Source organism: Coenobita brevimanus, chromosome 12, assembly GCF_032717465.1.
Source record: "Coenobita brevimanus isolate Jiangsu-jjx chromosome 12, ASM3271746v2, whole genome shotgun sequence".
Taxonomy (NCBI): domain Eukaryota; kingdom Metazoa; phylum Arthropoda; class Malacostraca; order Decapoda; family Coenobitidae; genus Coenobita; species Coenobita brevimanus.
The window spans coordinates 7,319,734-7,346,679 of NC_136965.1; the positions used below are offsets into that span (position 1 = coordinate 7,319,734).

The following is a 26,946-nucleotide window of genomic DNA, read 5'->3' on the forward strand; positions in this document are numbered from 1 at the left end:
GGTCTATACATCTGTAAGGAAAACTATATTTTTTGATATCCTTCAAGCAGCTTGGCTTCTTCAGTTTCATCCCGTGTCCTCTTGTTACTCTCTTATCCCATAAAAACAAATCTTCTTTGTCAATTTTATCTACTCCCATCATGGTCCTGAACACTGCAATCATGTCGACTCTTTTTCTCCTTTCTTCTAAGAAAGGCAAATCCAGCTTTTCCAGCCTCTCTCTGTACGACAGATCTGCCAGACTGGGGACCATCTTGGTTGCTGTTCTTTGTATTCTCTCAATCTCGATTATATCTTTCTTTTTGTGTGGGCACCACACTACTACCGCATATTCTAACCTGGGGCGAATCATGGCCACTATCCATTTTTTCATCATCTCCTCATCCACATAATGAAAAGCTACTCTTATATTAGTCAGGAGTTTATACGTCTCTCTAACTGTCTTGTTATTGTGTTTTAAAGCTACTCTTATATTAGTCAGGAGTTTATATGTCTCTCTAACTGTCTTGTTATTGTGTTTTTCAGGTGACAAACTGTCCTGGACCAGCACACCCAAATCTTTCTCTTCTCTCACTTTTGTGACTGGTTCATTACCCATCAAATAATTCAATGATGGCCTTTTGGTACTTTTACCCATTTCCAATATTTTACATTTCTTTGCACTGAATTTCATTTCCCACATCCGGCTCCATTCGTGTATCCTATCCAGATCCTCCTGCAGCATTTTGCAATCCTCCTCAACCTCTACCTTCCTCATGATCTTTGCATCATCAGCAAACAGACGTGCATAACTGTTCACTCAAGCTACCATATCATTTACGTAAATCAGGAACATTACTGGCGCCAACACCGAGCCCTGTGGGACTCCACTTGTTACTTCCCTCCATCCAGACATCTTATCCTTTATTACTGTCCTCATTTGTCTGTCTCTCAAAAAGTCTCTCATCCATTCCAGGAGGTTCCCCTTCAGTCCTCCTATATACTCTAGTTTCCACATTAGTCTCTTATGGGGTACCTTGTCAAAGGCCTTCTCCAAATCTAAATACACACAATCCACCCACCCTTCTCTTTCCTGAAGCACGTCAAAAACTCAACAAGTTGGAAACACATGACCTTCCACCGGTGTGGTGTGGAATTGGACAGTTCGGCGCACCGCTTTTGACTAGTTTTCGATATTTTTCAAATTTTTTCTGATTTTTCTTGATTTTTTTAACCAAACAAGCTAAAAATGACCCTGGGCTGAAAATTCCAAACTATCGGATGCCGGATTATAGGAAGCTCACTATATTTGGGTAATCAAGTAAAAGTATCTGAAATTCAGACTTTGCCCTGTATACCTCTCTTCCAGCCCTATGCTTGGCAGCCAAGTATTCCTCTCTGCTACCATCCTTCCTCCACTCCCACAAAAGCCTTTTTTTCTTCTTAACTGCTGTTCCTACACCCTCACCCCACCATCTAGTTGCTTTATGTCTTGGAGGCCCCTTGTCCATCCACACACTGAATCAGTAACTTTCAAGAGGTTGTTCTTGAGAGCTCTGCACTGTTCATTAACACTTCTATCAACGTCCTCCTGTTCACCCACTACACTACTGATCTTGCTATAGAAGGTATCCCTTACTGCATGGTTTTTCAACTTTCACATTTTCCTCCTAGGTGCATAGGTCCTCTTTTTCATTACTTGCTCCTTAAGTGCCATGTCACATATCAATATCTTGTGTTACAGCACACACTCCTCACTCCCTATAGCTTTACCATCCTCCACTAACCTCTTATCAGCCCACCTGACCATGAAATAGTCTATCTGGCTGCTATTTCCCCAGACTCATATGTAACCAACCTACTCTCTCTTTTCCTAAAACGTGTGTTGTACACAATCATGTTCATAACCTCCCCAAACTCGAGTATCCTTTCCCCTTTCTCATTTCTTGTACTATACGCACATCCCCCATGTACTCCTTCATATCCTTGAGCTGCTTCGCCTACAAACTTAATCCCATTGAACAAAATTTTCACTACTAATATCCTTTATCTTACTCTCAAGGGTGAAAGATGAGTTTTGGGCAAGAGTAGAAGCATGTATGGACAAATTTGAGAGAAGCGAAAGAGTGCTTTTGATTGGAGACATGAATGGCAAAGTTGGGAATGTACTAGTGGATGGAGTGGTTGGTCAGTGGAGTGTGCCAGCTGATGTACATGGGAATGGTAGTGCTTTGGTGGACATCTGTGCTGGTAAGGGATTGGCAATAGCCAACACCTACTTTTGGCATAAGATGATCCACAGGTATACATGGAGAGTAATGAGAAGGATGGATGGTGAACTTGTTGAACGAAAGGCAATGACAGATTACGTGTGTGTGTTGGATGCAAGAGTGTGGAGAGGGTGGGGGAATAGAGTCTCGGACCATCATTTAGTGATGGCCAAGGTAAAGCTGCAAAGAAAATGGTTGAGGAGACGAAGGGGAAGACAGGAGGAAACAGCTCCTGTGAGAAGAGTGCAGAATTTGCAAGATAGTGAGAAAATGGCAGAATATAAGAGCATAGTGGAAGAAAGATTGGGAAGGTATGAGCTAGAGCAGATGGAAGGGGTGGAAGACGTATGTAAGATATTTAAGGAAGAGAGAGGCGCAGCGTGTGAGGTGGTTTGTGGAGTGAGGAGGAGATACAAGGGTATGTAAGGGACAGCATGGTGGAATGATGAAGTGAAACGAGCTGTGGAACAAAAGAAGAAGGCATATAGTGAATGGTTAGTGAGTAGAGGTAAGGGAGAAGATGAGAGAGAGAAGAGAGAGGTATATGTGAGTAGGAGAAGGGAGGTGAAGAGACTGGTGAAGGAGAGTAAGAAGAAAGTGGATGAAGAGTTTAGGAGGAAGGGAGGTGAAGAGACTGGTGAAAGAGAGTAAGAAGAAAGTGGATGAAGAGTTTGGGAGGAATCTGAGTGTGAAATGGAGGGAGAGTAAGAAATTATTTTGGAAGGAGGTAAAGAAAGTAAGGCAGTGTGAAAGGGGAAATAGCAGGGGAGTGAAAGATAGGAATAATAGATTGTTGGTGGAGAAGAGAGAGAAATTGAGGAGATGGAAGAAGCACTTTGAGGATTTGTTGAATGTAGAGAGTGACAGCAGTGCGAGTATAAGTGGTTGGGGAATGGCTGGGAGAAGAAGAGATGAAAGGAGGGAGGAAGAGATCAGTAGGACAGAAGTAGTGGAAGCAATGAAGAAGATCAAGTTGGGAAAGGCCCCAAGAATTGATGGAGTGTGTGGTGAAATGCTGAGGTATGGAGGTGAGATTGTTGTGGAGTGGATATGGAAGTTGTGTAGATTGGCTTGGGAAGAGGGAAGGAGTACATGAGGGATGTGCATATGGTACAAGAAATGAGGAAGGGGAAAGGATACTCAAATTTGGGGAGGCAATGAACATGATTGTGTGCAACAAACATTTTAGGAAAAGAAAGAGTAGGTTGATTACATATGAGTCTGGGGGAAATAGAAGTCGGATAGATTATTTCCTGGTCAGGAGGGATGATAGGAGGTTAGTGAGGGATGTTAAAGTTACAGGAAGCAAGGAGTGTGTGCAGCAGCACAAATTACTTGTATGTGACATGATGCTTAAAGAGTGAGTGATAAAAAAAGAGGACTTATGCACCTAGGAGGAAAATGTGGAAGCTGGAAAACGAAGCAATATGGGATGCTTTCTACTGCGAGATGAGGCGAGTGGTGGCTGAACAGGGAGCCATTGAAAGAGGTGTTAATGAACAGTACAGAGCCCTCAAGAACAACCTCTTGAGAGTTAATGATGCAGTATGTGGTTGGACAAAAGGCCCACCAAGACATAAAGTAACCTGGTGGAGGGATGTGGGTGTTGAAGCTGCACTTAAGGAGAAAAGAAGACTTTTCCGGGAAGGAAAAAAAGGTGGTAACAAAGAGAAATACTTGGCTGCCATGCGCAGGACTAGAAGAGAGGTATGCAGGACAAAGTTTGAATCGCAGACTTTTGCTTGATAACCTAAATTGTGTGGAAAGGAAGAATGTGATATTTAAGATTGCAAATCAGGTGAAGAAGGAGAATCGGGACATTATATGTCAGCAGTGTGTACAGAATGATGAAGGAAGAATAGTGGTGAACACTGGGGATATTAAAGATCCATGGAGGTATGATTAGAGAAAGAGTGAATATTGATGAGATGCAGTTTGGGTTTATGCCAGGTAGGGGGACCACTGATGCCATATTCATTGTTCGACAGCTTCAGGAAAAATATATTGGTAGGAGAAGGGATCTTTATTTTGTTTTTGTTGATTTGGAAAAGGCCTTTGACAGAGTCCCTAGAGAGGTGGTGAAGTGGGCAATGAGAAAGCTTGGCTTGGAGGAGTGGCTGGTTAGGGTGGTTATGGCCATGTATGTGGGTGCTCACACCCAGGTGAGAGTGAATGGAGATTTGAGTGATGAGTTTTCCATGAATGTTGGTGTGCATCAGGGGTCAGTCTTGAGTCCCATGTTGTTTATCATGGTACTTGAAGCCCTTTCACGTGACTTTAGAAACGGACTCCCGTGGGAGTTGTTGTATGCTGATGATTTGGTGTTGATTGCAGAGAATGAAAGGAAGGCGGAGGAAAGGTTTAGGAAGTGGAGAGATGGTATGGGGCAAAAGGGTTTAAGGGTAAATGCAGATAAAACAAAAGTGATGATATCTAGGGTTGGTGGCGGTACTGTCAAAGACGAGGGAGAGTGGCCATGTGCAGTTTGCCACAAGGGCGTGGGAAGTAATTCCATCTTGTGCGGTGTGTGTGATAAATGGGTGCATAAGAGATGTAGTGGTATCAGAGGTAGACTGCGAGATAATGCTGATTTTATGTGTACGACGTGCCGGGGTGAGCAGGTGGAGATCGTCAGACGTGAAAGAATTGAACTTGCTGGTGAATCTCTTGAGTGTGTGGAAGAGTTTTGTTATTTAGGAGACATGTTGTGTGCTGGAGGTGGGGCTGGAGCTAGCTCTGTGGCTAGGGTGAGAAGTGGTTGGAAGAAGTTCAGGGAGCTCTTGCCTCTCCTGACATTGAGGGGGCTCTCCCTACGTGCTAAGGGGTCTTTGTATGCAGCGTGTGTTAGGAGTGTAATGCTGTATGGCAGTGAGACCTGGGCAGTGAAGGAGGAAGACATTCGCCGGCTCAGACGTACAGAAATGACAATGATTAGGTGGATGTGCAGTGCGTCCCTGCGTCCAAGGCCTGGAGGGGCTGGGTTTACAATGGAAGAGTTGAGAGGTAGGATGGGACTGGAGTGTATTGGTGTTGTGATGAGGAGAGGTAGATTGAGGTGGTTTGGACATGTGGAGAGGATGGGGGATGATAGTTGGGTGAGGAAGGTGAGAAGTGTTAATACTGGGGGTGGGGTTATGAGGGGTAGACCGAGAAAGACATGGGACGAGGTCATTAAGTGTGACCTTAGGGTTAAGGGACTGAACAGGGAGGCTGCAATGGATCGTGCAGCATGGAGAGCCGCCATTAGTGACCAAGGCCGACACATGCAAGCATGTTGGAGCCTTTAAAAAACGAAAACGAAAACGAAAACGAAAACGAAAACGAAAACGGAGAGGGCATTATAGCCAGTTGTTGAATGAGGAGTTTGGGCCTCAGAAGATACAGGTGTGAGGTTAGTCACTGACCTGCTAAATATGATAATACTGTATGTGAGTGTGTTGTCCAAGATGAATGGCTGAAGAGTGTAACTGTAAATGTGTACAAGGGGAAGAGTGATGCCCTGGGAAGAGGAAATTATAGATGTATAAAGGTTTTAGATCACACAATGAGGGTAACGGAGAGAGCTCTAGATGGTACGATTAGAGAATGAGTGAACACTGATGAAATGCAGCTTGGGTTTATGCCAGGAAAAGGAACCACAAATGCCATATTCATTGTCTGACAGCTTAAGGAAAAATATAGCTGTACAAGTAGGAAAAGATAACTGTACTTTGTTTTTGTTGATATGGAGAAGGCCTTTGACAGAATCCCTACAGAGGTGGTGAAGTGGGTAATGAGAAAGCTTGGGATGGAGAAGTGGCTGGTTAGGGTGGTTATGGCTATGTATGTGGGTGCTCACATCCAGGTAAGAGTGAATGGAGATTTGAGTGATGAGTTTTCCGTGAATGTTGGTGCGCATCAGGGGTCAGTTTTGATTCCCTTGTTGTTTATCATCATACCTGAAGCCCTCTCACGTGACTTCAAAAATGGACTCCTGTGGGAGTTGTTGTATGCTAATGATTTGGTGATGACTGCAGTGAATGACAGGGAGACGAGGGAAAAATTTAGGAAGTGGGGAGATGGTATGGGGTACAAGGGCTTAAGAGTATATGCAGATAAAACAAAAGTGATGATATCTAGGGTTGGTGGCAGTACTGTTAAAGAAGAGGGAGCGTGGCCATGTGCAATCTGCCACAAGGGTGTGGGAAGTAATTCCATCTTATGCAGTGTTTGTCATAAGTGGATGCATAAGAGATGTAGTGGTATTAGAGGTAGACTGCGAGATAATGCTGATTTTTTGTGTGTGGGGTGTTAGGGACGGCAGGTTGAGATTGTTAGGTGTGAAAGGATTGAACTTGCTAGCGAGTCTCTTGAACGTGTGAAGGAGCTTTGTTATTTGAGAGACATGTTATGTGCTGGAGGTGGGGCTGGAGCTAGCTCTGTGTCTAGGGTGAAACGTGGTTGGAAGAAGTTCAGGGAGCTGTTGCCTCTGCTGACATTGAGAGGGCTCTCCCTACGTAATAAGGGATCTCTATGCAGCATGTGTTGGGAGCATAATGCTGTATGGTAGTGAGACCTGAGTAGTAAAGGAAGAGGATATTCGCAGGCTCAAACATACAGACATGACAATTCAGGTGGATGTGCAGTGGGTCCCTAAGTGCAAGGCCTGGGAGTGCTAGGTTTATGATGGAAGAGTTGAGAGGTAGGATGGGATTGGAGTGTATAGGTGTTGTGATGAGGAGAGGCAGACTGAGGTGGTCTGGACATATGGAGAGGATGGGGGATGATAATTTGGTGCAGAAAGTGAGAAGCGTTAATATTGGGGTTAGAGTTATGAAGGGAAGGCTGAAAAAGACATGGGACAGTGTCATTACGTGTGACCTCAGAGTCAAGGGACCGAACAGGGAGGCTGCCAGAGATCGAGCAGCATGGACAGCCACCATTAGGTGAACAAAGCTGATGCATGCAAGCATGTTGGAGCCTTCAAAAACGAAATGCAAAGAAAAACAAAACGAAAGGAGCACCTCCAGACATCCAATACCAGCAATGAAGAATCAAATCTTTATGCAGGTATACCCTGAGGTACGATATTCTTAAATGCGATACCCCAGCTTAGCGATGGGGATAGAAATAACACCATACCCTGCCTAATGATGGTCGAATCCCGGTTAAACAATGGGTTTTTATTATTTTTTAAAAACAATTTTGATGATATTTTAGACTTAAATTTTATGTTAACGTTGTTTTATAAATGATTTTTAGATTAAGTTAATGTGTTTTAGTCATACGTGGGGTGAACATTGTCATTTTGGGGTACAGTTTACTAAGTTTGATTTTTTCCAGATATAACTGACAATTTTCAGATTTTATTTTTGGGTTTAGGTGAGTTATAAACTGCTTTTAGGCTTAGTTTAGCTTGTTTTAAAGCTATTTGGGGGTACAGGTTAGCTAGAAACTTGTTTTTGGACTCATTTGGGTGGGTTTAGACCTTGGTTTGGGGGGGAAACCCACAGCTCAAAAATGCATCCCTATACTTCACATTTTAAAGCAACCTCGAGATATGATACCCTCCTAGCGATGGGATTTTACTTCACCAATTGCATCATTAAACTGGGGTATGACCATACAGTACAGTCCCAGGTTACGTCACTCTCAAGTTGTGACAATCTTGAGGTTACAAAAGTCAGCTATAAGGGAAATTTTAAAAAATAATATACAGTAATGAAGAAATAAACATAAAGCGCAAGTTTAAAAGTGTTGCTGTCTGCCGTGAGATGTCTCTTTCCGCTCTATTCTCCTCTTATCTCTCATTTCTTATATACTCTCCTCCCTTGCTCATCCCCTGTCATTTCCCCATTCCTGTTTTCTTCCTTAATTCCCTCTTCCCTCTATTATGCCTCTTCTCGTCCTCATTCTTTTTCTCGTCCTCATTCTTTTTCCTTCTCGTCTTCATTCTTTTTCCTTCTCGTCTTCATTCTTTTTCCTTCTCGTCATCATTCTTTTTCCTTCCCATCCATTTCCTCATTAATCCTTAATTCCTCATCTATTACTCGTTCCCCTCCCCATTCCCCTTGTCTTTCTCACTCCCTTTATTCCTTTCTTTTCCTAGCTTCCTACATCCATTTAACCTTCTCTTCCCCTCAAACATCACATTTCCTTGCTCCCTTCCCTTATACTCTCTCCTCCCTTCCCTTCTTCCTTCTCATTCCTTTAATATACTCTCCCCCTTCTCCATTCCTCTCTTCTCTCTCTCTTTTCTATTTCCTCTGTTGTCTCTACTTCTTTCTTTAATTTCTTCCCATTTCACTCACTCTTATCTCTCTTCTCCCGTCTTCTATTCATCACCTTCACTTCTCGTCCATCCTGCACTCTTTGTCCCTCATATTTCACATCATCTCCCCACCCCCTAACTCACTCCCTTGAGGTATAAATGTACGAAGTACAGTCAGAAGCTCGAGTTACATACAAAATTGACTTACGTCACGTCTCAGGAATGGAACTTTGACGTAATCCGAGACCTTACCATACTCATTTCACACGCAAGGCAATACAACACCTAAGTCAAAACACTATACTAAAGCCCCCCTCATGATATCCACCCATCAGTGATATCCTTAATTAGTTCTGACTGAGTTCACCTCGCTAGGCTTTGATCAGGACATCACCCAGCTCCCCTTAGTTACCATCTTAGATTAGGGTTGCATGGAATCAAAGATGACATGTGCCCTACTTGGAGAATAAAGCCACGCAGCAAAACACACATAATGGAGCACTGCTTAGTACATGCCATACTAAGATGCAAACACAACATCAAAGATTTAGGGAACCTATGGGACAATCCCATAAAAAGCTGCTACTTACTTGTGATCGATAGGTCTGCTTGGCCCTGCAGACAATGACTTTTGTTATTGGAAATGAATGAACCTGAAAATGTCACCTCTCTGATGAAGTCACTTTCTCTACTGTACAGAATATAAGTGAGTGCTTACCTGGCTGGTCCGGTCATAACACACAGTGAACGTGGAGGTAAGTACACAACATAGTGTGGTGGCTTGTCTTTGCCTGCCTCACCACCACTATTGTGGATGGTGGTATTTCCTGCATACCGGAAGTCCATGTTCACTCCTCCACCCACACTCAGGGAAAGAATCTCATCAGTGAAAGAACTGTGAGTGTCCACATGTGGAGGAATCCCTACACAAGAGAGAATACACACATTACTACTGAGTCAATTTATTCAAAGTAAAGCATATATGAAAGGTCTACATGCAATACACCTATTATTCTTAATATATTTTTTTAGTATTTAGCAACACTTGCAGTCTGAACACAACTATACCAAAAAAATCTCGGCCCATACAAATTTATACAAAATTTTTACTATATGAACTGCCTTACTTTATGTAAAGTTTTGTACCATTAACCCCTGCTGTGATAATTTTTTGTGTGGTAATTTACCTCCGATGAGTCATTGTTATATAACCAATATAAACCGTACCTCATATGAGGCTTGCAGCGTGGCCCATGCAGACCTTCATCGTGCCTCATATGAGGTCTGCAGCTCGGCAAGGGTTAAAGTGCAATATTTCCACAAGCAGTACTGTACTTTCACCAAGTGCGTGGCACTGTGTTTTTTGACATACACTCAAACCTCGATTTAACGGACCTCCATTTAAGGGATTTCAGATTTAAGGGACTCCATATTCTACCTGACAAACGGACAGGACTATTCAAAATGTCCGCTGCTTGAAACATTAATATGTTTCTTTATACAGTACCCATAAAATAATATTTATAATCATATAAATAACTAAGATAAGTGAAACAATCACTGCATTTCGTAATAAGACTGTCTTCATATGTGGTAAAACAATGGACATTTTCAAGTAAGGGACAAGTTGACACCCCATTTAGTCCCTTAAATCGAGGTTTGAGGGTACATACACTCTGTAACCATTTGTACTGAGTAGTAAACTGCTTAAAATGGTACAGTGTACAGCAGGATAGCTGGAACACAAATTTTCATAGACAGTAAACTCCCAAATATCACGTGTAATTCAGCCAAAATACTACGCCTGTTACAGTAAAATGTCGGACATTGAACAGTATCCCCCATCGGCTCAATATTCGGCGTCAAGCCGGATACTGCGTTACTTTCTGTCTCAGACCTCTATCCTAAAAACTTTGTCATGGGTAAAATATGAAAATTAAACATAAAATACAATACAGTAATCCCTTAATTTAAGTGAGGGTTACATTCCCAGACCCTTCGCGTATGTGGTACATTCGCATATACGTTCTGTGCATGTGTGTACGTAATTACGCATGTGTATTAAGTGTATTACAGTACATCTGAATACTGTTTATGCACTACATACACCTAATAAACTAGCATAAAGTATGAAAAACAACAAAAATATAAGAAATTTAACACTTACTAAAAGCTGACAAGCACAGGCGTAGGTGGAGACACTTTAGCACAGTCTGGTGCACCAGCCCTCACTGCCTCCCGTATGCTAAGTTCTGCCTTCTTTATTGTACGAACAGTTGACTCATTCACCCCAAACATACGGTTCCGAGACAATTCGCCGCCAAGTCAATTCCCATATGACAATTCGCCGTCAAAACAAGGGCGATTCCCCGTCAGGACAATTTGCACCCTGGACAATTCCCCGTCATACTATAAATATACATATTATTGATTAATTAATACTTTAATAACTAATTATCAGGGGGATTTTATAACTCATAAAAGTAAAAAACTAGTGCACTTGCTAAATAAACTGGTGTGTAAATAAATGACAGGGAATCGTCCCGACAGCAAATTGTCTTGTTACTATTGTGACGGCGAATTGACTTGACGGTGAATTGTCCTGAAACCAAACATACGACCAACAGCACTCACCGACATTCCTTCCCTAAGTTTGTCCAGCACTTTAACTTTCTCTGTCAGAAACATCACTTTACGAGCCTGCTTTGATGTGTTACCACATGCATCACTAGCAATATGCTTAGGCCCCATGTTGCCAAACAAGGCAAGCAATCACTGGAAGGCAGAAAAATAAGCCACAAATAATGATTCACAAGCCACGCACGGTTTGACCGTCGGATTCAAACTGACTGTGTGGTACATGGCAGACCGACCTCCCCCCCACGCACCCCCCTCCCACACACATATATGCCCACGGGCAGCGGGTAGGCATTTTTATATTTTATTTATTTATTTCTCCTATATATTAAAATCATTTACTTGAATACTATAATTATAATTTTGTTTTAATTATTGTACGAAAAAATTTGTGGATAACCAAAATCACGTGAAAAAAGTTTGCATGAATTAAGGGATTACTGTAATGATACAATACAGTAATACAGCACAATTGGCTATCGTTTACGAGCCTTTGACACACCTCAATGCCAGATATTGCATACAACACTGGTTACATCCCATTTCAGCACAGAATATTGGATAACTTCACAGAATACGGTATTGCTTTAATAGAGCCAAGCCAGCAGTGCTGGATTTTGCTTTGGGGCCGCTGGATATTGTGACGATGGATAACTGAGAGTTTACTGTAGCACAAAACTATTTTTCTTCACCACCACATATGTAGAAACACTAGTCAGGAAGAAGGAGCAAGCTTTCTTAGGACCATCATACATGTATTTGTGAAGTTGGTGGGACTGTCTCACATAAAATGTTGAGGTGACTGTTACACACACACCTTCATTATGCCATATGGACTTGCAGTGAAAGCATACCCATGGTTTTAAATGAAATGTCTACATTCAAAATTACTGTTCACACAAAGATCTCTGGTGTTTACAACATAATGTGAGATACACCACTCTGCCTGTGAGTTGATTCTGCCATTGACAGTGCTGATGCAGGATGACATGGGGTGCAAATGGAGACAAACCTCATGGGCAGGAGAGAATGTTTGGGGGTCTCCACTAACTTAGTATTGTGTGGGATGAAAATAAGTTTTTGGCTATGCAAAAACCTGTACACTCAAACCTCGATTTAAGGGATTTCGGATTTAAGGGACTCCATATTCTACCTGACAAATGAACAAGGCCATTCAAAAGTGATAGGTAATGTCTAGGTTATACACATAAATATGTTTCTTTATACAGTACCCATAAAATAATATTCATAATCATATAAATAAGTAAGAAAAGTGAAACAATCACTGCATTTCATAATAAGATTGTCTTTAAATGTGGTAAACAATGGACATTTTCAAGTAAGGGACAAGTTGATTCCCCATTTAGTCCCTTAAATCGAGGTTTGAGTGTATTTTCACCCTATCATTTTCTGTGGAAATATCCAGTTGAAAGGGATACCAAACCAGGAGACAAGGAGAACTCTACATAAAAATTCAGGCCAGTGGTATGTGTCCTATTCCTCACACAGCTAGTGAGCACGTCAAAGCATGTGCATCTAAGCCACAAACCGCATTATGAAGACAACAATGGAAAGAATGCAAGAAGTTTCTGGAACCTGGCTAATTGACACATCCTCTCACTGAGATTAATGTAAAATGACCCTGCCAGCTTATGTGTTAACTACACTTATTGCATAGGAACTGAGCATCTTTGCCCCTTCAGCCATTATAATACTGTTAATGTGTTAACCAACTTGCCTATTGACATGCCTTCTAAATACACACCCTACTACACAGAGGTGAAACATACTTAACACAGTGGCATTACCATTAAAAGTAGTACAGTAGTACAGGAAGTTGCAACCCCAGGCTCATCTGAACTTGAACCCAGTGGACTGCAGGTTGAAGTTGCCCTCCTGCAGTCCATTCTCCTTTCAAGGGATGGAGATGGAGGTGAGTGATGTTTGTAAACCTGGGCAACAAAGCAGCTTGATATACTGATGACACTATATGAACGCAAGGTCCAGCACCACAATGATATTAAAGAGGTTTAATGCACTAAATATTGGCTGTTACCATGAAAGACAACAAAAACTGTCAGGGTGATGAGGCATGGGGATCCTGGGTAAAGAACTAAGGCTAGATCTGGTATCAACTGCTCTGTGGTAGGGCTCAGAGGTGGCCTGGAACCCCTCAAAGTTTACTGGACTTCGTCCAAAAACTACCGCATTTTGTGGTGCAGGTTGTTTGGCCTTTTGTTGCTTGTGGAGGAAGGGAGAGCACAGATGGGTGGGGTATTGGAGGAAGGTTGGAGCTACAGTACTGAGTCACTGGGGCCAGATGTTGAGTCTGTGGTTGGAACCAGTCTCTACTTAAGCCACATGCCGATCCATCCCAATGTTAAACTTATCACATGAATGTCATACAATTTCTTCTTCATTCCTTTCACTTCACTGGCATGTTGGAAGAATCTACTCAGTTGCTACTGTCCCCGAGAGTGTGATCTTGCTGCTGGTTAAGGCACTTCCTGAGTCACCTGCATTGCCTGTTGTTCTTGGTCTACTGTCTCAATAAATTTTTCAACAACCATTACAGATCCAAGAGCATGCAACTTGTCCACAATCTCCCTCATTATGATGGCAGAGCCTTCACTTGAGGTTGTAAAGGAAACACTGATTACAGCATGGAAGGTGTCATGGACAGGAGTCGGAGATATTGTAAGGTAAACCTGTAGCAGATTTCACTAATCAAGTTTGGTCAACTTGGCAGCAACACTGTCCCAAGCATGGATAATGTTTGTTATGGTATTCTTGATGATGAAGTGCCACTAAAACTCTTGAAGCATTTGTCTTGGTACTGAACATCTTTCCACCTGCCTTGTTGCCAAGCTGACCTTAACATCGCACCAGTCCTTTTCCTCCCTGCCTTCCAGCTCCAACTCTCTATCCAATGCCTGCAGCATAAGTTTATAGATTCTCTATTATAACAATGCCCTTCGAAGCAGGACATGATTTCTTGATAAAGTGGCTGGATCTTAGGTATGTCCTTTAGGGACAGGATCGGGTTCTCTATGGATGGGTGATGGTCAACATGGTGTGTTGGATGGCTAAGGCATATCAGGTACACCTGGCCCTCCACATTCGCAGATTCAACTTTTGTGGGCTTCAAACATTTGCAGATTGTCCCTCTGTGGAGCTGAGATTCTGTTTGCGGCCACAAAGCGTCGCCGTGCAGACCCTCGTGGGTCATTTCGTGCCAAAACAGGCCAGCACCAAACCATTGCACTCCTCTGTCTTCCTCTCAGTCTGTGTCCTGCCACTGTCATGGTCGTTCTGCTGTCTATACGTTGCCACACCAAACCTTCCTTGATCTTAGTACTGTCCCCAATAACTGTGCTCTCCTATGTTCAAAGGTAGGAAGTGCATTGCTTAGTACTGTACCACCATACCCAATCAAAACTTATTTGTTATTAAACTTTTTTATACAGTAGGCCTGTTGCTATTTGTGATATTTTATGCTGCTTTCAGGTCCCAGATATGGTTTATTAGTATGTGCACATTTGCTCACAAGGGGTGATTTGTGGCTGTAGAGGCATTTTTTTTTTGGGGGGGGGGGGGGGGGCACCAAACATCTGCAGAAATTTCATTTTCGTGGGGGTCTGTGTCCCCTAACCCCCGCGAATGTGGAGGGCTTACCGTATAAGGATCAGTGGAATGCAATGTTCTCCCTCAAACATAAGGCTTTGAATGCGGGCTCAAAGATGTCACCAAATCACCTGAAAAAAACATAAACTGGAGCCCGCCCTTTAGCTCTGTGGTTCTACTTAATACCCAGCTGGTGTTAGTTTATCCCCACAAGTGTCTGATAATGGGCAGGACATAAACCATTAGGGACGTTATCTTACAGTAACTCCTGTAGTTGTAGAGAATAGTATAGTGCGATGTTTCCTGCTCACCTTGTAACCAAGTTGTCTCCATTCCTCCTGTGTCAGGAAAGTGCAGGATGGCAACCTTGTTGCAAACAAGGCAACCCTGTTCCAAACAAACCTATTTCATCCATATTGAAGATTTGTTAAATTTTACAGTTGCCTTCCTCATCTTCCATAGCACAAGGAGAAAAAAGGATGCACCTTCATTTACTGTACTTGCTGCCTCACCATGCAGGCAGATGTGGTGAAGTTGTCTGCACAAACCTCCTGAATCAGCCCTTGTTGTATTGCTAGGTTCATCTGAAATGTGAAACCAATGGACTGCTGGCTGAAGCTGCCATTCTCCTGCAGCCCACCATCCTCCTTTCAGGGGATGGGATGGGGAGGGGGTGAAGGAGCATTTGTATAACTGAGCAACAGAGTCACCCAGTTATGTCTGTGCTGCAATGAGGAGTGTCTCTTGCAAACACTAAATGACGTCAGATTTTCCACCTGCAAGATTGCTTCTTTCCTTTGTTTTCTTTATAAACGCTTCAACATGCTTGCATGCATCGGTCTTGGTCACCTAATGGCAGCTCTCCATGATGATCAATCAGTAGCAGCCTCTCTGTTCAGTTCCTCTACCGTAAGGTCATACTGTATGGCTTCATCCCAATCTTTTTTTTTCCAGGTCTGCCTCTAACAACTCTACCTTTAATATTCATACTGCTCACCCTTAGCATTCATACCTTTCACTCTCTGCAAACAGCCGGCAACGAAAGTGCACATACTTCTGAACTCACAGTCATTGAGGGGGCTAAACATATGCTTTACTTTAAGCAGTAGAAGCACTTTATTAAATCAGTACTTCCTGATAGTCTGTTATATTTTTCTGATTATTTCTGGGTTGGTAAATAAACATTTCTTGTTAAATCTGTTTCTCTAGTGTTGTTTGCAGTTCTGCTGTGACAACTCTTGTTTTATTCGTTAATGTAATGGCAGAAGGGACTGTTCTAACCTAAGTGTTTAATTAAACCTGGCCTAACCTAGCTTAACTGTACCTAAAAATTTAACCTAACCTAACCTCCAGTTGGGAATCTAGGAAATGAAATCCACGTTTGAATACGCTGAGTTTCTTCCACTGCGCTCGAAATACTGCAGTCGTAGGTAAAGCTTAAGGAACATGATGACAACGACAGGGAGGAAATTTTTCAGCCAGAAAATGTTGAAGAGAAGAAGGGAAAGACAGGAGGAAACAGCTCCTGTGAGAAGAGTGGAGAAATTGCATGACAGTGAGAGAATGGCAGAGTATAAGAGCATAGTGGAAGAAAGATTGGGAAGATATGAGTTAGAGCAGATGGAAGGGGTGGAAGACGAATGTACGATATTCACGGAAGAGATAGGTGCAGCGTGTGCGTTGGTGTGTGGAGTGAGGAGGAGATGCAGGGGTGTGCAAGGGACAGCATGGTGGAATGATGAGGTAAAATGAGCTGTGGAACAAAAGAAGAAGGCATATAGTGAATGGCTAGCCAGTAGAGGTAGGGGAGAAGATGAGAGAGAGAAGAGAGAGGTATATGTGAGCAGGAGAAAGGGAGGTGAAGAGATTGGTGAAGGAGAGTAAGAAGAAAGTGGATGAAGAATTTGGGGGGAATCTGAGTGTGAAATGGAGGGAGAGTAAGAAATTGTTTTGGAAGGAGGTAAAGAATGTAAGGCAGTATGAAAGGGGAAATAGTAGGGGAGTGAAAGATAAGCATAATAGATTGTAGGTAAAGAAGAGAGAGAAATTAAGGAGATTGAAGGAGCACTTTGAGGATTTGTTGAATGTACAGAGTGAGAGAAGTGCGAGTATAAGTGGTTGGGAAATGGCTGGGAGAAGAAGAAATGAGAGGAGGGAAGAAGAGATCAGTAGGGCAGAAGTAGTGGAAGCAATGAAGAAGATCAAGATGGGAAAGGCCTCAGGAATTGATGGAGTGTGTGGTGAAATGCTGAGGTATGGGGGTTAGATTATAGTGGAGTGGATGTGGAAGTTGTGTAGACTGGCTTGGGAAGAGGGAAGGGTTCCAGAGGACTGGAAATCAGGTATAACTGTTCCTTTATACAAAGGAAAAAGGGGGAGAGAAGTATGTGGTAACCACAGGGGTATTTGCCTTCTTAGTGTGACTGGAAAAATATATGGTAGAATACTCATTGATAGGGTTAGGCATATAAGAGAAGAGCTAGATGGAGAAGAACAAGGGGGATTTAGGAAGGGAAAAGGGTGTGTAAATCAGATATTTATTCTAAGATGTTTAGTGGAGAAGTATCTAGAGAAGGGAAACAAAGTGTATGCTGCCTTCATGGAATTGGAGAGAGCTTATGACAGAACAGACAGACAAGGTATGTGGAAGGTAATGAGACTATATGGAGTGGAGGGGAAATTGTTGAGTGCTGTGAAGGGTATGTACGAAGGAGCCAGGGCTACGGTGCGAGTGGATGGTGAGCTGAGTGAGTTCTTTGATCTCAGTGTGGGACTGAAACAGGGTTGTGTGATGTCTCTAGGACTGTTTAATATATACATGGATGGAGGAGGCCGTAGCTTGGGCTGAACAGGGTAGTACTCCCGAGGGGAATGGGAATGCTGGTGATAGGGAGAGATGGAGCTCCTGTTTCACTAGCTATCTAACCATCCCCTTTTGCTGACCTTTTCAGTGTTACAGTAACATGGAGAGTAGACCAGCATACTCTCCCAAACATTTCCTATAACTATCTATGCACTACACCACATGCACTTTACATTTCACACAACGTATCCCACTACGTTACAAGGGTTGGCGCCAGCAAGGGCATGTGGCCAGAAAACTATGTCCCCGCTACCTAGTGGTGGACTTCTGGGGGGAGGCGTGACGGGGTTTCCGCTGGCATAGATCATGGGTCCAGGGCGAGATGGGGCTCAGGCCTGTGCTAGAGGGTACAGGGCATTGCGGTTCCAGGCTGCCGCTTCCGCCCAATAGAGAGGGGCCCGAACCTGGGAGTAGCGCCCCAGGAGGCTACCCTATCAGTGGGTGTATAATGGCGGGATAGTTGCAGTGCCAAGGCGCGCTTGGAGGGTGTCCCTGCAGCTGTCCTGGCAGGGTGCCCCGAGGCCACTACCACAGCCACTGGTAAGCTGGTGGGCTAGGGGTCCCAGATCCATTGCCTGGACCTGGGACTGTGCAGTGAGTGGGGCCTGTGCTATGTCTATCCCCCTTTATTAATACTGAAGATGACAAAACAAAATAAGTTTCAAAGCAAGCCTGAGGACAGTAAATCACCCAAGGGGATGAGGGTGGGTTCATGGAATGTGGGAAGTTTGAGGGGAAGAGCGGGGGAAGTCGTTGAGGCATTCAGTAGGAGGTGGGTGGATATGGCATGTTTGCAGGAAGTCCAGTACAGGGGTGGATCAGCCAGAAAGATTGTTGGGAAGGACTGTTGCTATAAGTTGTTTTGGCAGGGGGGGACAGACGGATATGGAGGTGTTGGTGTGATGGTTGCGGAAAAATGGGTGGAATATGTTATGAATGTTTTGAGAGTAAGCGATAGGATGTTGGTAGTGAAAATTCTGTTGGGTAGAAAGATAGCTGCGATTATATCAGCATATGCTCCACAGGCAGGATTGGATGAAGCAAAGAAAGATAGATTTTGGGATGATTTAATATGTGTAGTGGGTGGTATGCGGGATGATGAGATAGTGATTTTGGGAGGGGACTTAAATGATCACGTAGGTGAAGCAGCACAAGGTTATGAAGGAGTGCATGGGGGATGTGCGAATGGTATAAGGAATGCAGAAGGGGAAAGGATACTCGAGTTTGGGGAGGCAACGGACATGATTGTGTGTAACACATATTTTAGGAAAAGAGAGAGTAGGCAAATTACATATAAGTCTGGGGGAAATACCAGTCAGATAGATTATTTTCTGGTTAGGAGGGCCGATAGGAGGTTAGTGAGGGATGTTAAAGTTATAGGAAGTGAGGAGTGTGTGCAGCAGCACAAACTATTGATTTGTGATATGGTGCTTAAAGAACAAGTGATGAAAAAGAGGACTTATGTACCTAGAGTCAGACTCAAATATGAAGTCCGTTTGGGTGGGGCCCGAGAGGGGATTTCTCTCTCTACAGCTCTGCCGCATCAGCCCCAGTACCTATCTCTCTCTCTGTCATATGTCAGCTATTTACTATTTGAAATTGTATATTAAATACTCTGTACTTATTAAATATATTAAATAAGGCTATATAGTGCTACGAATGTGTCACTTTTTAGGATAATAGCAATCTATCTATTTCTATTGCCAGACGCCTCAATCCCGTTTGGGGTGGCCACAAACAAATCGCCTCCAAGTCGCCCTGTCCCCTGTCATTTCACTGCCCCGCTCCCACTCACACCCCCCTCTCTCATATACCTCTCCACCCCATCCCTCCATCTCATCCTCGGCCTCCCCCTCCCTCTTTCCCCCTCCACCTCACTCATATACACTCTCTTCGTCAGTCTTTCACCCTCCATCCTCTCCACATGGCCAAACCACCTCAGTGTATTCCTCATAACGCTTCCTATCACATCCACATCCAAACCACAACGTTCCTTTATATCCTCATTCGTCAGCCTGTCTCTCCACGTGACTCCACAGGCTCCTCTTAAATAACTCATTTCCACTGCTCTCACTCTTGACTTGTGTCCTTCCAACAATGTCCAAGCTTCACTTCCGTACGTTAGAGTTGGTATCACAATACTGTCATGTATAAATTCCACACCACGTGACAAAGTCGCTTTCCGACGTTGCCAGAGGTCAAGGACACCCATCTCAGACTACAGGTGACCGGTCACTTTCTGATCCCCACCCACGATGGCAGCTACTCCGACTCGCTCTCATGTGCTCCACAGTCGGGAGAAAGAATTTATTTACAATGTGAACAAGTATTTTTTTAGAAGAAAAGGCTATTGGAGACTTTACAATTCCACCTTCAAGAGCAGTTGCTCGCACTGCCAAAGCTACCAATGTTAGCGAAAAAACAGTCCAAAGAATCTGCTCTAAATTTAATAAAGCTTGTGTGACACAAATGTCACCAGAACAGCCTGTATTCTCATCACCAACAAAGAAGCGCAGTGCAATTGTAACGAATCTCGACGATTTCGACAAGCGAGTGGTCAGAAGAACTGTCCTGGGATTCTATGAAAGGCATGAAATTCCTACACTGCACAAGATTTACGAAGAACTCAAGAAAAACATATCTTTCAATGGAAGCAACGAGTCTCTTCGCAGGATTCTCTTGCAGATGGGCTTCACATTTGCAAAAGTTGATGGCCAAAAGTTCCTTATGGAAAGGAGCGATGTAGCAGCAGCTCAGACCATATATAAATATAGAAAAACTTTCTCAATCAACTGAGAGAGAGAGAGAGAGAGAGAGAGAGAGAGAGAGAGAGAGAGAGAGAGGAGGTTTGGCAGAGCTGTAGAGAGGGAAATCCCCGCGCGGGCCCCACCCAAACGGACTTCATATTTGAGTCTGACCATAGGAGGAAAATATGGAAGCTGAAAAACCAAGTAGTAAAGAATGCCTTCTATAGCGAGTTGAGGAGAGTGGTGGCTGAACAGGGAGCTGTAGACAGAGGCGTTAATGAACAGAACAGAGCCCTCAAGAACAATTTCTTGAGAGTTACTGATGTAACATGCAGTTGGACAAGAGGACCACCAAGACATAAAGTAACTTGGTGGTGGGATGAGGGTGTAGAAGCTGCAGTTAAGGAGAAGAGAAGGCTTTTCCGGGAATGGAAGAAGGGTGGTAGAAAGGGAAATATTTGGCTGCCAAGCGGAGGGCTAGAAGAGAGGTATACAGGGCAAAGTCTGAGTCACAGAGATGATTACTTGATAACCTAAATCATGGGGAAAGGAAAAATATGGTATTTAGGGTGGCAGGTCAGGTGAAGAGGGATAATCGGGATATTATAGGTGAGCAGTGTGTAAAGAATGATGAAAGGTAGTGGTGAACAGTGAGGATATTAAAGATGCATGGAGAGAGCATTATAACCAGTTGTTGAATGCGGAGTTTGACTGGGACAGGGAAGGATTGGAGCTAGCAGATCCAGTGACTGGCCCTTGGCCTTTGATTGATGCTGCTACTGTGAGTGAGGCAATAGGCAGGATGAAGTTGGGGAAGGCACCAGGTGTGTCTGGGTTGACTGCCGAAATGTTGAAAGCCTCAGGCGATATAGGGGTGAGGTTAGTCACTGACCTGATAAATAGGATTATTTATGAGTGTGTTGTCACAGATGATTGGCTGAAGAGTGTAATTGTAAATGTGTATAAAGGGAAGGGTGATGCCCTGGAAAGAGGAAATTATAGAGGTATAAAGCTTTTAGATCAGATAATGAAGGTAATGGAGAGAGTTTTAGAAGGTATGATTAGAGAAAGAGTGAATATTGATGAGATGCATTTTGGGTTTATGCCAGATAGGGGGACCAGTGATGCTATATTCATTGTTCGACAGCTTCAGGAAAAATATATTGGTAGGAGAAGGGATCTTTATTTTGTTTTTGTTGATTTGGAAAAGGCCTTTGACAGAGTCCCTAGAGAGGTGGTAAAGTGGGCAATGAGAAAGCTTGGCTTGGAGGAGTGGCTGGTTAGAGTGGTTATGGCTATGTATGTGGGTGCTCACACCCAGGTAAGAGTGAATGGAGATTTGAGCGATGAGTTTTCTGTGAATGTTGGTGTGCATCAGGGGTCAGTCTTGAGTCCCATGTTGTTTATCATGGTACTTGAAGCCCTTTCATGTGACTTTAGAAATGGACTCCCATGAGAGTTGTTGTATGCTGATGATTTCGTGTTCATTGCAGAGAACGAAAGGGAGGCAGAGGAAAGGTTTAGGAAGTGGAGAGATGGTATGGGGCACAAGGGCTTAAGGGTAAATGCAGATAAAACAAAAGTGATGATATCTAGGGTTGGTGGTGGTACTGTCAAAGACGAGGGAGAGTGGCCACGTGCAGTTTGCCACAAGGGCGTGGGAAGTAATTCCATCTTGTGTGGTGTTTGTGATAAATGGGTGCATAAGAGATGTAGTGGTATCAGAGGTAGACTGCGAGATAATGCTGATTTTATGTGTAGGATGTGTCGGGGTGAGCAGGTGGAGATTGTCCGATGTGAAAGGACTGAACTTTCTGGTGAATCTCTTGAATGTGTGGAAGAGTTTTGTTATTTGGGAGACATGTTGTGTGCTGGAGGTGGGGCTGGAGCTAGCTCTGTGGCTAGGGTGAGAAGTGGTTGGAAGAAGTTCAGGGAGCTCTTGCCTCTCCTGACACTGAGAGGACTCTCCCTACGTGCTAAGGGGTTTTTGTATGCAGCATGTGTTAGGAGTGTAATGCTGTATGGTAGTGAGACCTGGGCAGTGACGGAGGAAGATATTCGCCAGCTCAGATGTACAGAAATGACAATGATTAGGTGGATGTGCAGTGCGTCCCTGCGTCCAAGGCCTGGAGGGGCTGGGTTTACGACGGAAGAGTTGAGAGGTAGGATGGGACTTGACTGTATTGGTGTTGTGATAAGGAGAGGTAGATTGAGATGGTTTGGACATGTGGAGAGGACGGGGGATGATAATTGGGTGAGGAAGGTGAGAAGCGTTAATATTGGGGGTGGGGTTATGAGGGGTAGAACGAGAAAAACATGGGACGAGGTCATTAAGTGTGACCTCAGGGTTAAGGGACTGAACAGGGAGCCTGCAATGGATCGTGCAGCGTGGAGAGCCGCCATTAGGTGACCAAGGCCGATACATGCAAGCATGTTGGAGCCTTTAAAAATGAAAATGAACAGGGTTGTAAAGGAGGTGCAAGGTAGGGCACTGGATGTGGGGGTGGCTCTTATGAATGAGGATGAGATTTGAAAGTTTCTGGTGTTGTTGTTTGCTGATGATACAGTACTGTTGAGTGAAGATGAATGGGAGTTGCAAAGTTTGGTGAATGAATTTGGGACAGTGTGTAGGAAGAGGAATCTGAAAGTTAATGTAAATAAGAGTAATGTTATGGAGTTTGAGAGGAATGAAGTCACAGAATGCATGGTGAGGATGGATGGCGAGGATATGGAGAATGTGAGTGCATTCAAGTACTTGGGTAGTGTGATGAGTAAGGATGGAACCTTGGGGAATGAAGTACGTGAAAGGGTACAGCAGGGAAGGAAGGTTGTTGGTTCTCTGAAATCAGTGATGAGAAATAGGGAGGTGAGTATGGAAGTTAAGAAGTCACTGCATGATAGTACAGTACAATCCCAGTTAACTGGGTGGCTTGGGGAATTTACCTTCCCGGTTACAGATTTTTCCCGTATTTCTGATTTTCAAGTCAAATCTATACAATGGCTATCACAGCAGTAAATACAGTTCAGGTACTCACCAGTCACATTATGGGTTACACTAAGAGATTCCGCCTGAAAAATTGCCTTGTAAACACACACCATGGTCATAACGGACATGCGTGCAATGTCTAGCAATTTGCAGTACTGCAAATTGCACCAGTCCATTGTTTACCGAATTACTGTATTCATTATATGTACTGTACTCATAAAAATTGAAAAATAAAATAAAGAAATAAAAGCTTGAACATTTATTAGTGAACTGATGATGTGTTAAGACTGCACTGTAGAATTATCACGACACCTGTGCCCCCACGTGAGTTTGTTTACGTTTCCGACTGTTCTTCTTCTTCCCCACCTGACCTCCATCACTCCACCCCTCACCCGCCACTCAGCTGTTTTGCAGAAAATAAAATAAATGATGTACGTATGAAATGCAGGCATATTATTTATTTATTTTTCTTCCAACAAAGTAAACTTTCATTCCTATTAACATTTATATTCAGCCATTAGTGTTTTATAATATTCACCTTTTTCAAGTCTGTTGCATATGTCCAGCTTCTGTTTCAAGGTAAGCACGATACGCTTACGTTTAGTTTGCACTTTAGGCATTTTGGAGTGTACAAATTACTGTCTATCAGAGGAACACAATAGCAAGAGAGCTTGTTTACTGTCTGGTGGCAAAACGCAGACTGGTGATTTTTGGAGGGTGTGGAGGATGACTGAATTCAAGTAGGGGAAAGAGGAGGAGAGGAGGGGTGGTTAAGAGGATTTGCTAGGGATTTACATTAGCCAGAAATACCTTCACCTCGCTTTGTCTGACTTCACCCAGCCTCGCGTGACACGATCAAACGGCGGTTTGGCAGTCCATTCAAATTGGCGCACAGTTATAACTTACTGACATTTTTACCAGCCCTTGAATTTTCCCGTTGTTCTGAGTATTCCGTTTGTCTGGATACCGGATAGCTGGGACTGTACTGTATTGTGATCCCTACCCTGAAGTATGGAAGCGGGGAATGGACCTTACAAGAGGGGAACAAGTCAAGAGTGAGAGCAGTGGAAATGAGCTACTTGAGAGGAGTATGTGGAGTGACATGGAGGGACAGGTTGACGAATGAAGAAGTGAAGGAACGTTGTGGGGTGGATGTGGATGTGGTTGAGAAGATTAGGAGAACTACACTGAGGTGGTTTGGACATGTGGAGAGAATGGAGAGTGAAAGACTGACTAAGAGAGTAAATGTAGGTGAGGTGGAGGGAGGGAGAGGGAGGGGAAGACCGAGGATGAGGTGGAGGAATGGAGTTGAGAGGTATATGAGGGAGGGGGGAGTGAGTTGGGAGGAGGGTAGTCAAATGGTGGGTGACAGAGCGACTTGGAGGCGTTTTGTCTGCAGCCACTCTTTGTTGGATTAGGGCATCAGGCTATAGATAGACAGATAGATAATATAGAAATGATTTGGAATCATAAGACATGACAGAAATCAGAAGCCGAATGAAGGATGGGGAAACCTAATTTTATTCACACAGAGACAATGGCATGGGTGTGCGGTCTTAGGTAACTTTCGTATTGTTTATGAAGGCTCCACCGTGCTTCCATGCATCAGATTTGGCCATCTAATGGCAACTCTCCACACTGCTCAATCTCTAGCTGCCTCCCTATTCAGTCCATTATCCATGAGGTCACAATGTATGACCTAGCCCCAGGTCTTTTTCAGTCTGCCTCTCACAACCTTACCCCTGGCGTTCACATTTCTCACCTTCCACACCCAATTCTCATCCTCCATCCTCTCAACATGCCCAAACCATCACAATCTACCCCTCCTCATCACAACATCAATACACTCCAGTCCCATCCTTCCTCTCAACTCTTCAATCATAAACCTAGCCCCCCTGAGCCTCACATTCAAGGACACACTACACATCCAACAAACCACTGTCATTTCTGTACATTTGAACATACCAATATCTTCTTCCTTTATTGTCCAGGTCTCACTACCATACACTGTTACACTCCTAACACATGATGCATACTGTACAAGAATCCCTCTGCACAAAGGGAGAGCTCTCTCAATGTCAGGAGAGGACACAACTCCCTGAACTTCAACCACTCCTTACACTTGCCACAGAGCTAGTTCCAGCCTCATCTCCAGTACATAACATGTCCTCTACACATTCAAGAGACTGACCAGCAAGATCAATCCTTTCACACCTGACACTCTCTACATGTCCTCCCTGACACACTGCACACATGAACACAGCATTATCTTGCAGTCTACCCCTAATATCACTACATCCATACCCTGATATCCAGCAGTGTTGTGTACCAGTGGGAGTGTTAGGTCAGCGAGTATGTCAGACATCGAAGCAATTTTCCCCATAAGATACTGAAGAAATGGCAGACATGCCTCCCAGACTCAAATGCAAACTCTCAAATACCTTCACCAACAGACACTGACACAGAAACACCAATAAACAATACCACTGCTTAAAAAATGGCATCTCAAACATCACATGCAGGAGGGTTGGGTTGTGGGAAGTGTGGTGTTCAATACCACTTCAGTGCAACTAAACAGCCAGGCAGGCTGCTGGTAGTGCACCAAGCAGGGGTGGGAAAGGGCAGGGGGATGGGGAGACAAGCAGGGGTGGGAAAGGGCAGGGGGATGGGGAGACAAGCAGGGATGGGGGAGGGAGACAAGTGGGGGTGAGGAAGGATGGGGGCACAGGGATAGGAGGCAAGAAAACCAAACAGCCCTACTACCCTCCTCCAGTCTCACTCACTCTCACTCACTCACTCACTTACTCACTCACTCTCTCACTCACTCACTCACTCACTCTCTCACTCATTCACTCACTTACCACTCTCATTCACTCATCACTCTCACTAATGCACTCACCACTCACTCACCACTCTCACTCACTCACACACTCATCACTCTCATTCACTCACTCACTCACACACACACACACACACACACATATGAGACAAGAGGGGGTGGGGGAGGGTGGAGGAATGGAGAGGGAGGAGGGACTGAGGGGGGCAGAGGAAAGACTGGCGAGGAGACGGATATTCATTTTGTTCGGATTGTGGGAATGTTCCCATATTTCTTGTGTTCGGTCTAGTGAAATGCCGGTTCTCGATGCACTAGATAACAGTGTATGGGTGTACTTCTCTTCTGCACCCATTTACCACAAACAATGCACAGAATGAAGCTACTTCCCACAACCTTGTGGCAAATTGCACTTGGCCACACTCCCTCTGCTCTGACAGTACTGCCACCAGACCTAGATACCACCACTTTTATTTTATCTGCATTTACTCTCAAACCCTTGTGCTCTATTCCCTCTCTCCAACTTAAATCTTTCCTCTGCTTCCCTTTCATTCTCTGCAATCAACACCAAGTCATCAGCATACAACATCTCCCATGGAGTCCATTTCTGATGTTACATGAAAGAACCTCAAGCACCATGACAAATAACAAGGGACTCATACCTGACCCTGATACATGCCATTATTCATGGTAAAATCATCACTTAAATCTTCATTCACTTCCACCTGGGTGCGAGCACCAACATACATAGCCATAA

The 26,946-nt window shown here is 43.8% G+C and overlaps 1 protein-coding gene across 1 annotated transcript in view; it reads right to left on the minus strand.

Annotated features, from left to right (window-relative positions):
* Positions 1–26,946, minus strand: part of LOC145413487 (tRNA (carboxymethyluridine(34)-5-O)-methyltransferase alkbh8) — a 386,005-nt gene that overhangs the window by 148,972 nt on the left and 210,087 nt on the right. The window contains exon 6 of the mRNA XM_080283187.1: positions 9,218–9,422. Within this exon, the coding sequence (XP_080139313.1) occupies positions 9,218–9,422 (205 nt within the window). The remainder of the gene's footprint in view (positions 1–9,217; positions 9,423–26,946) is intronic.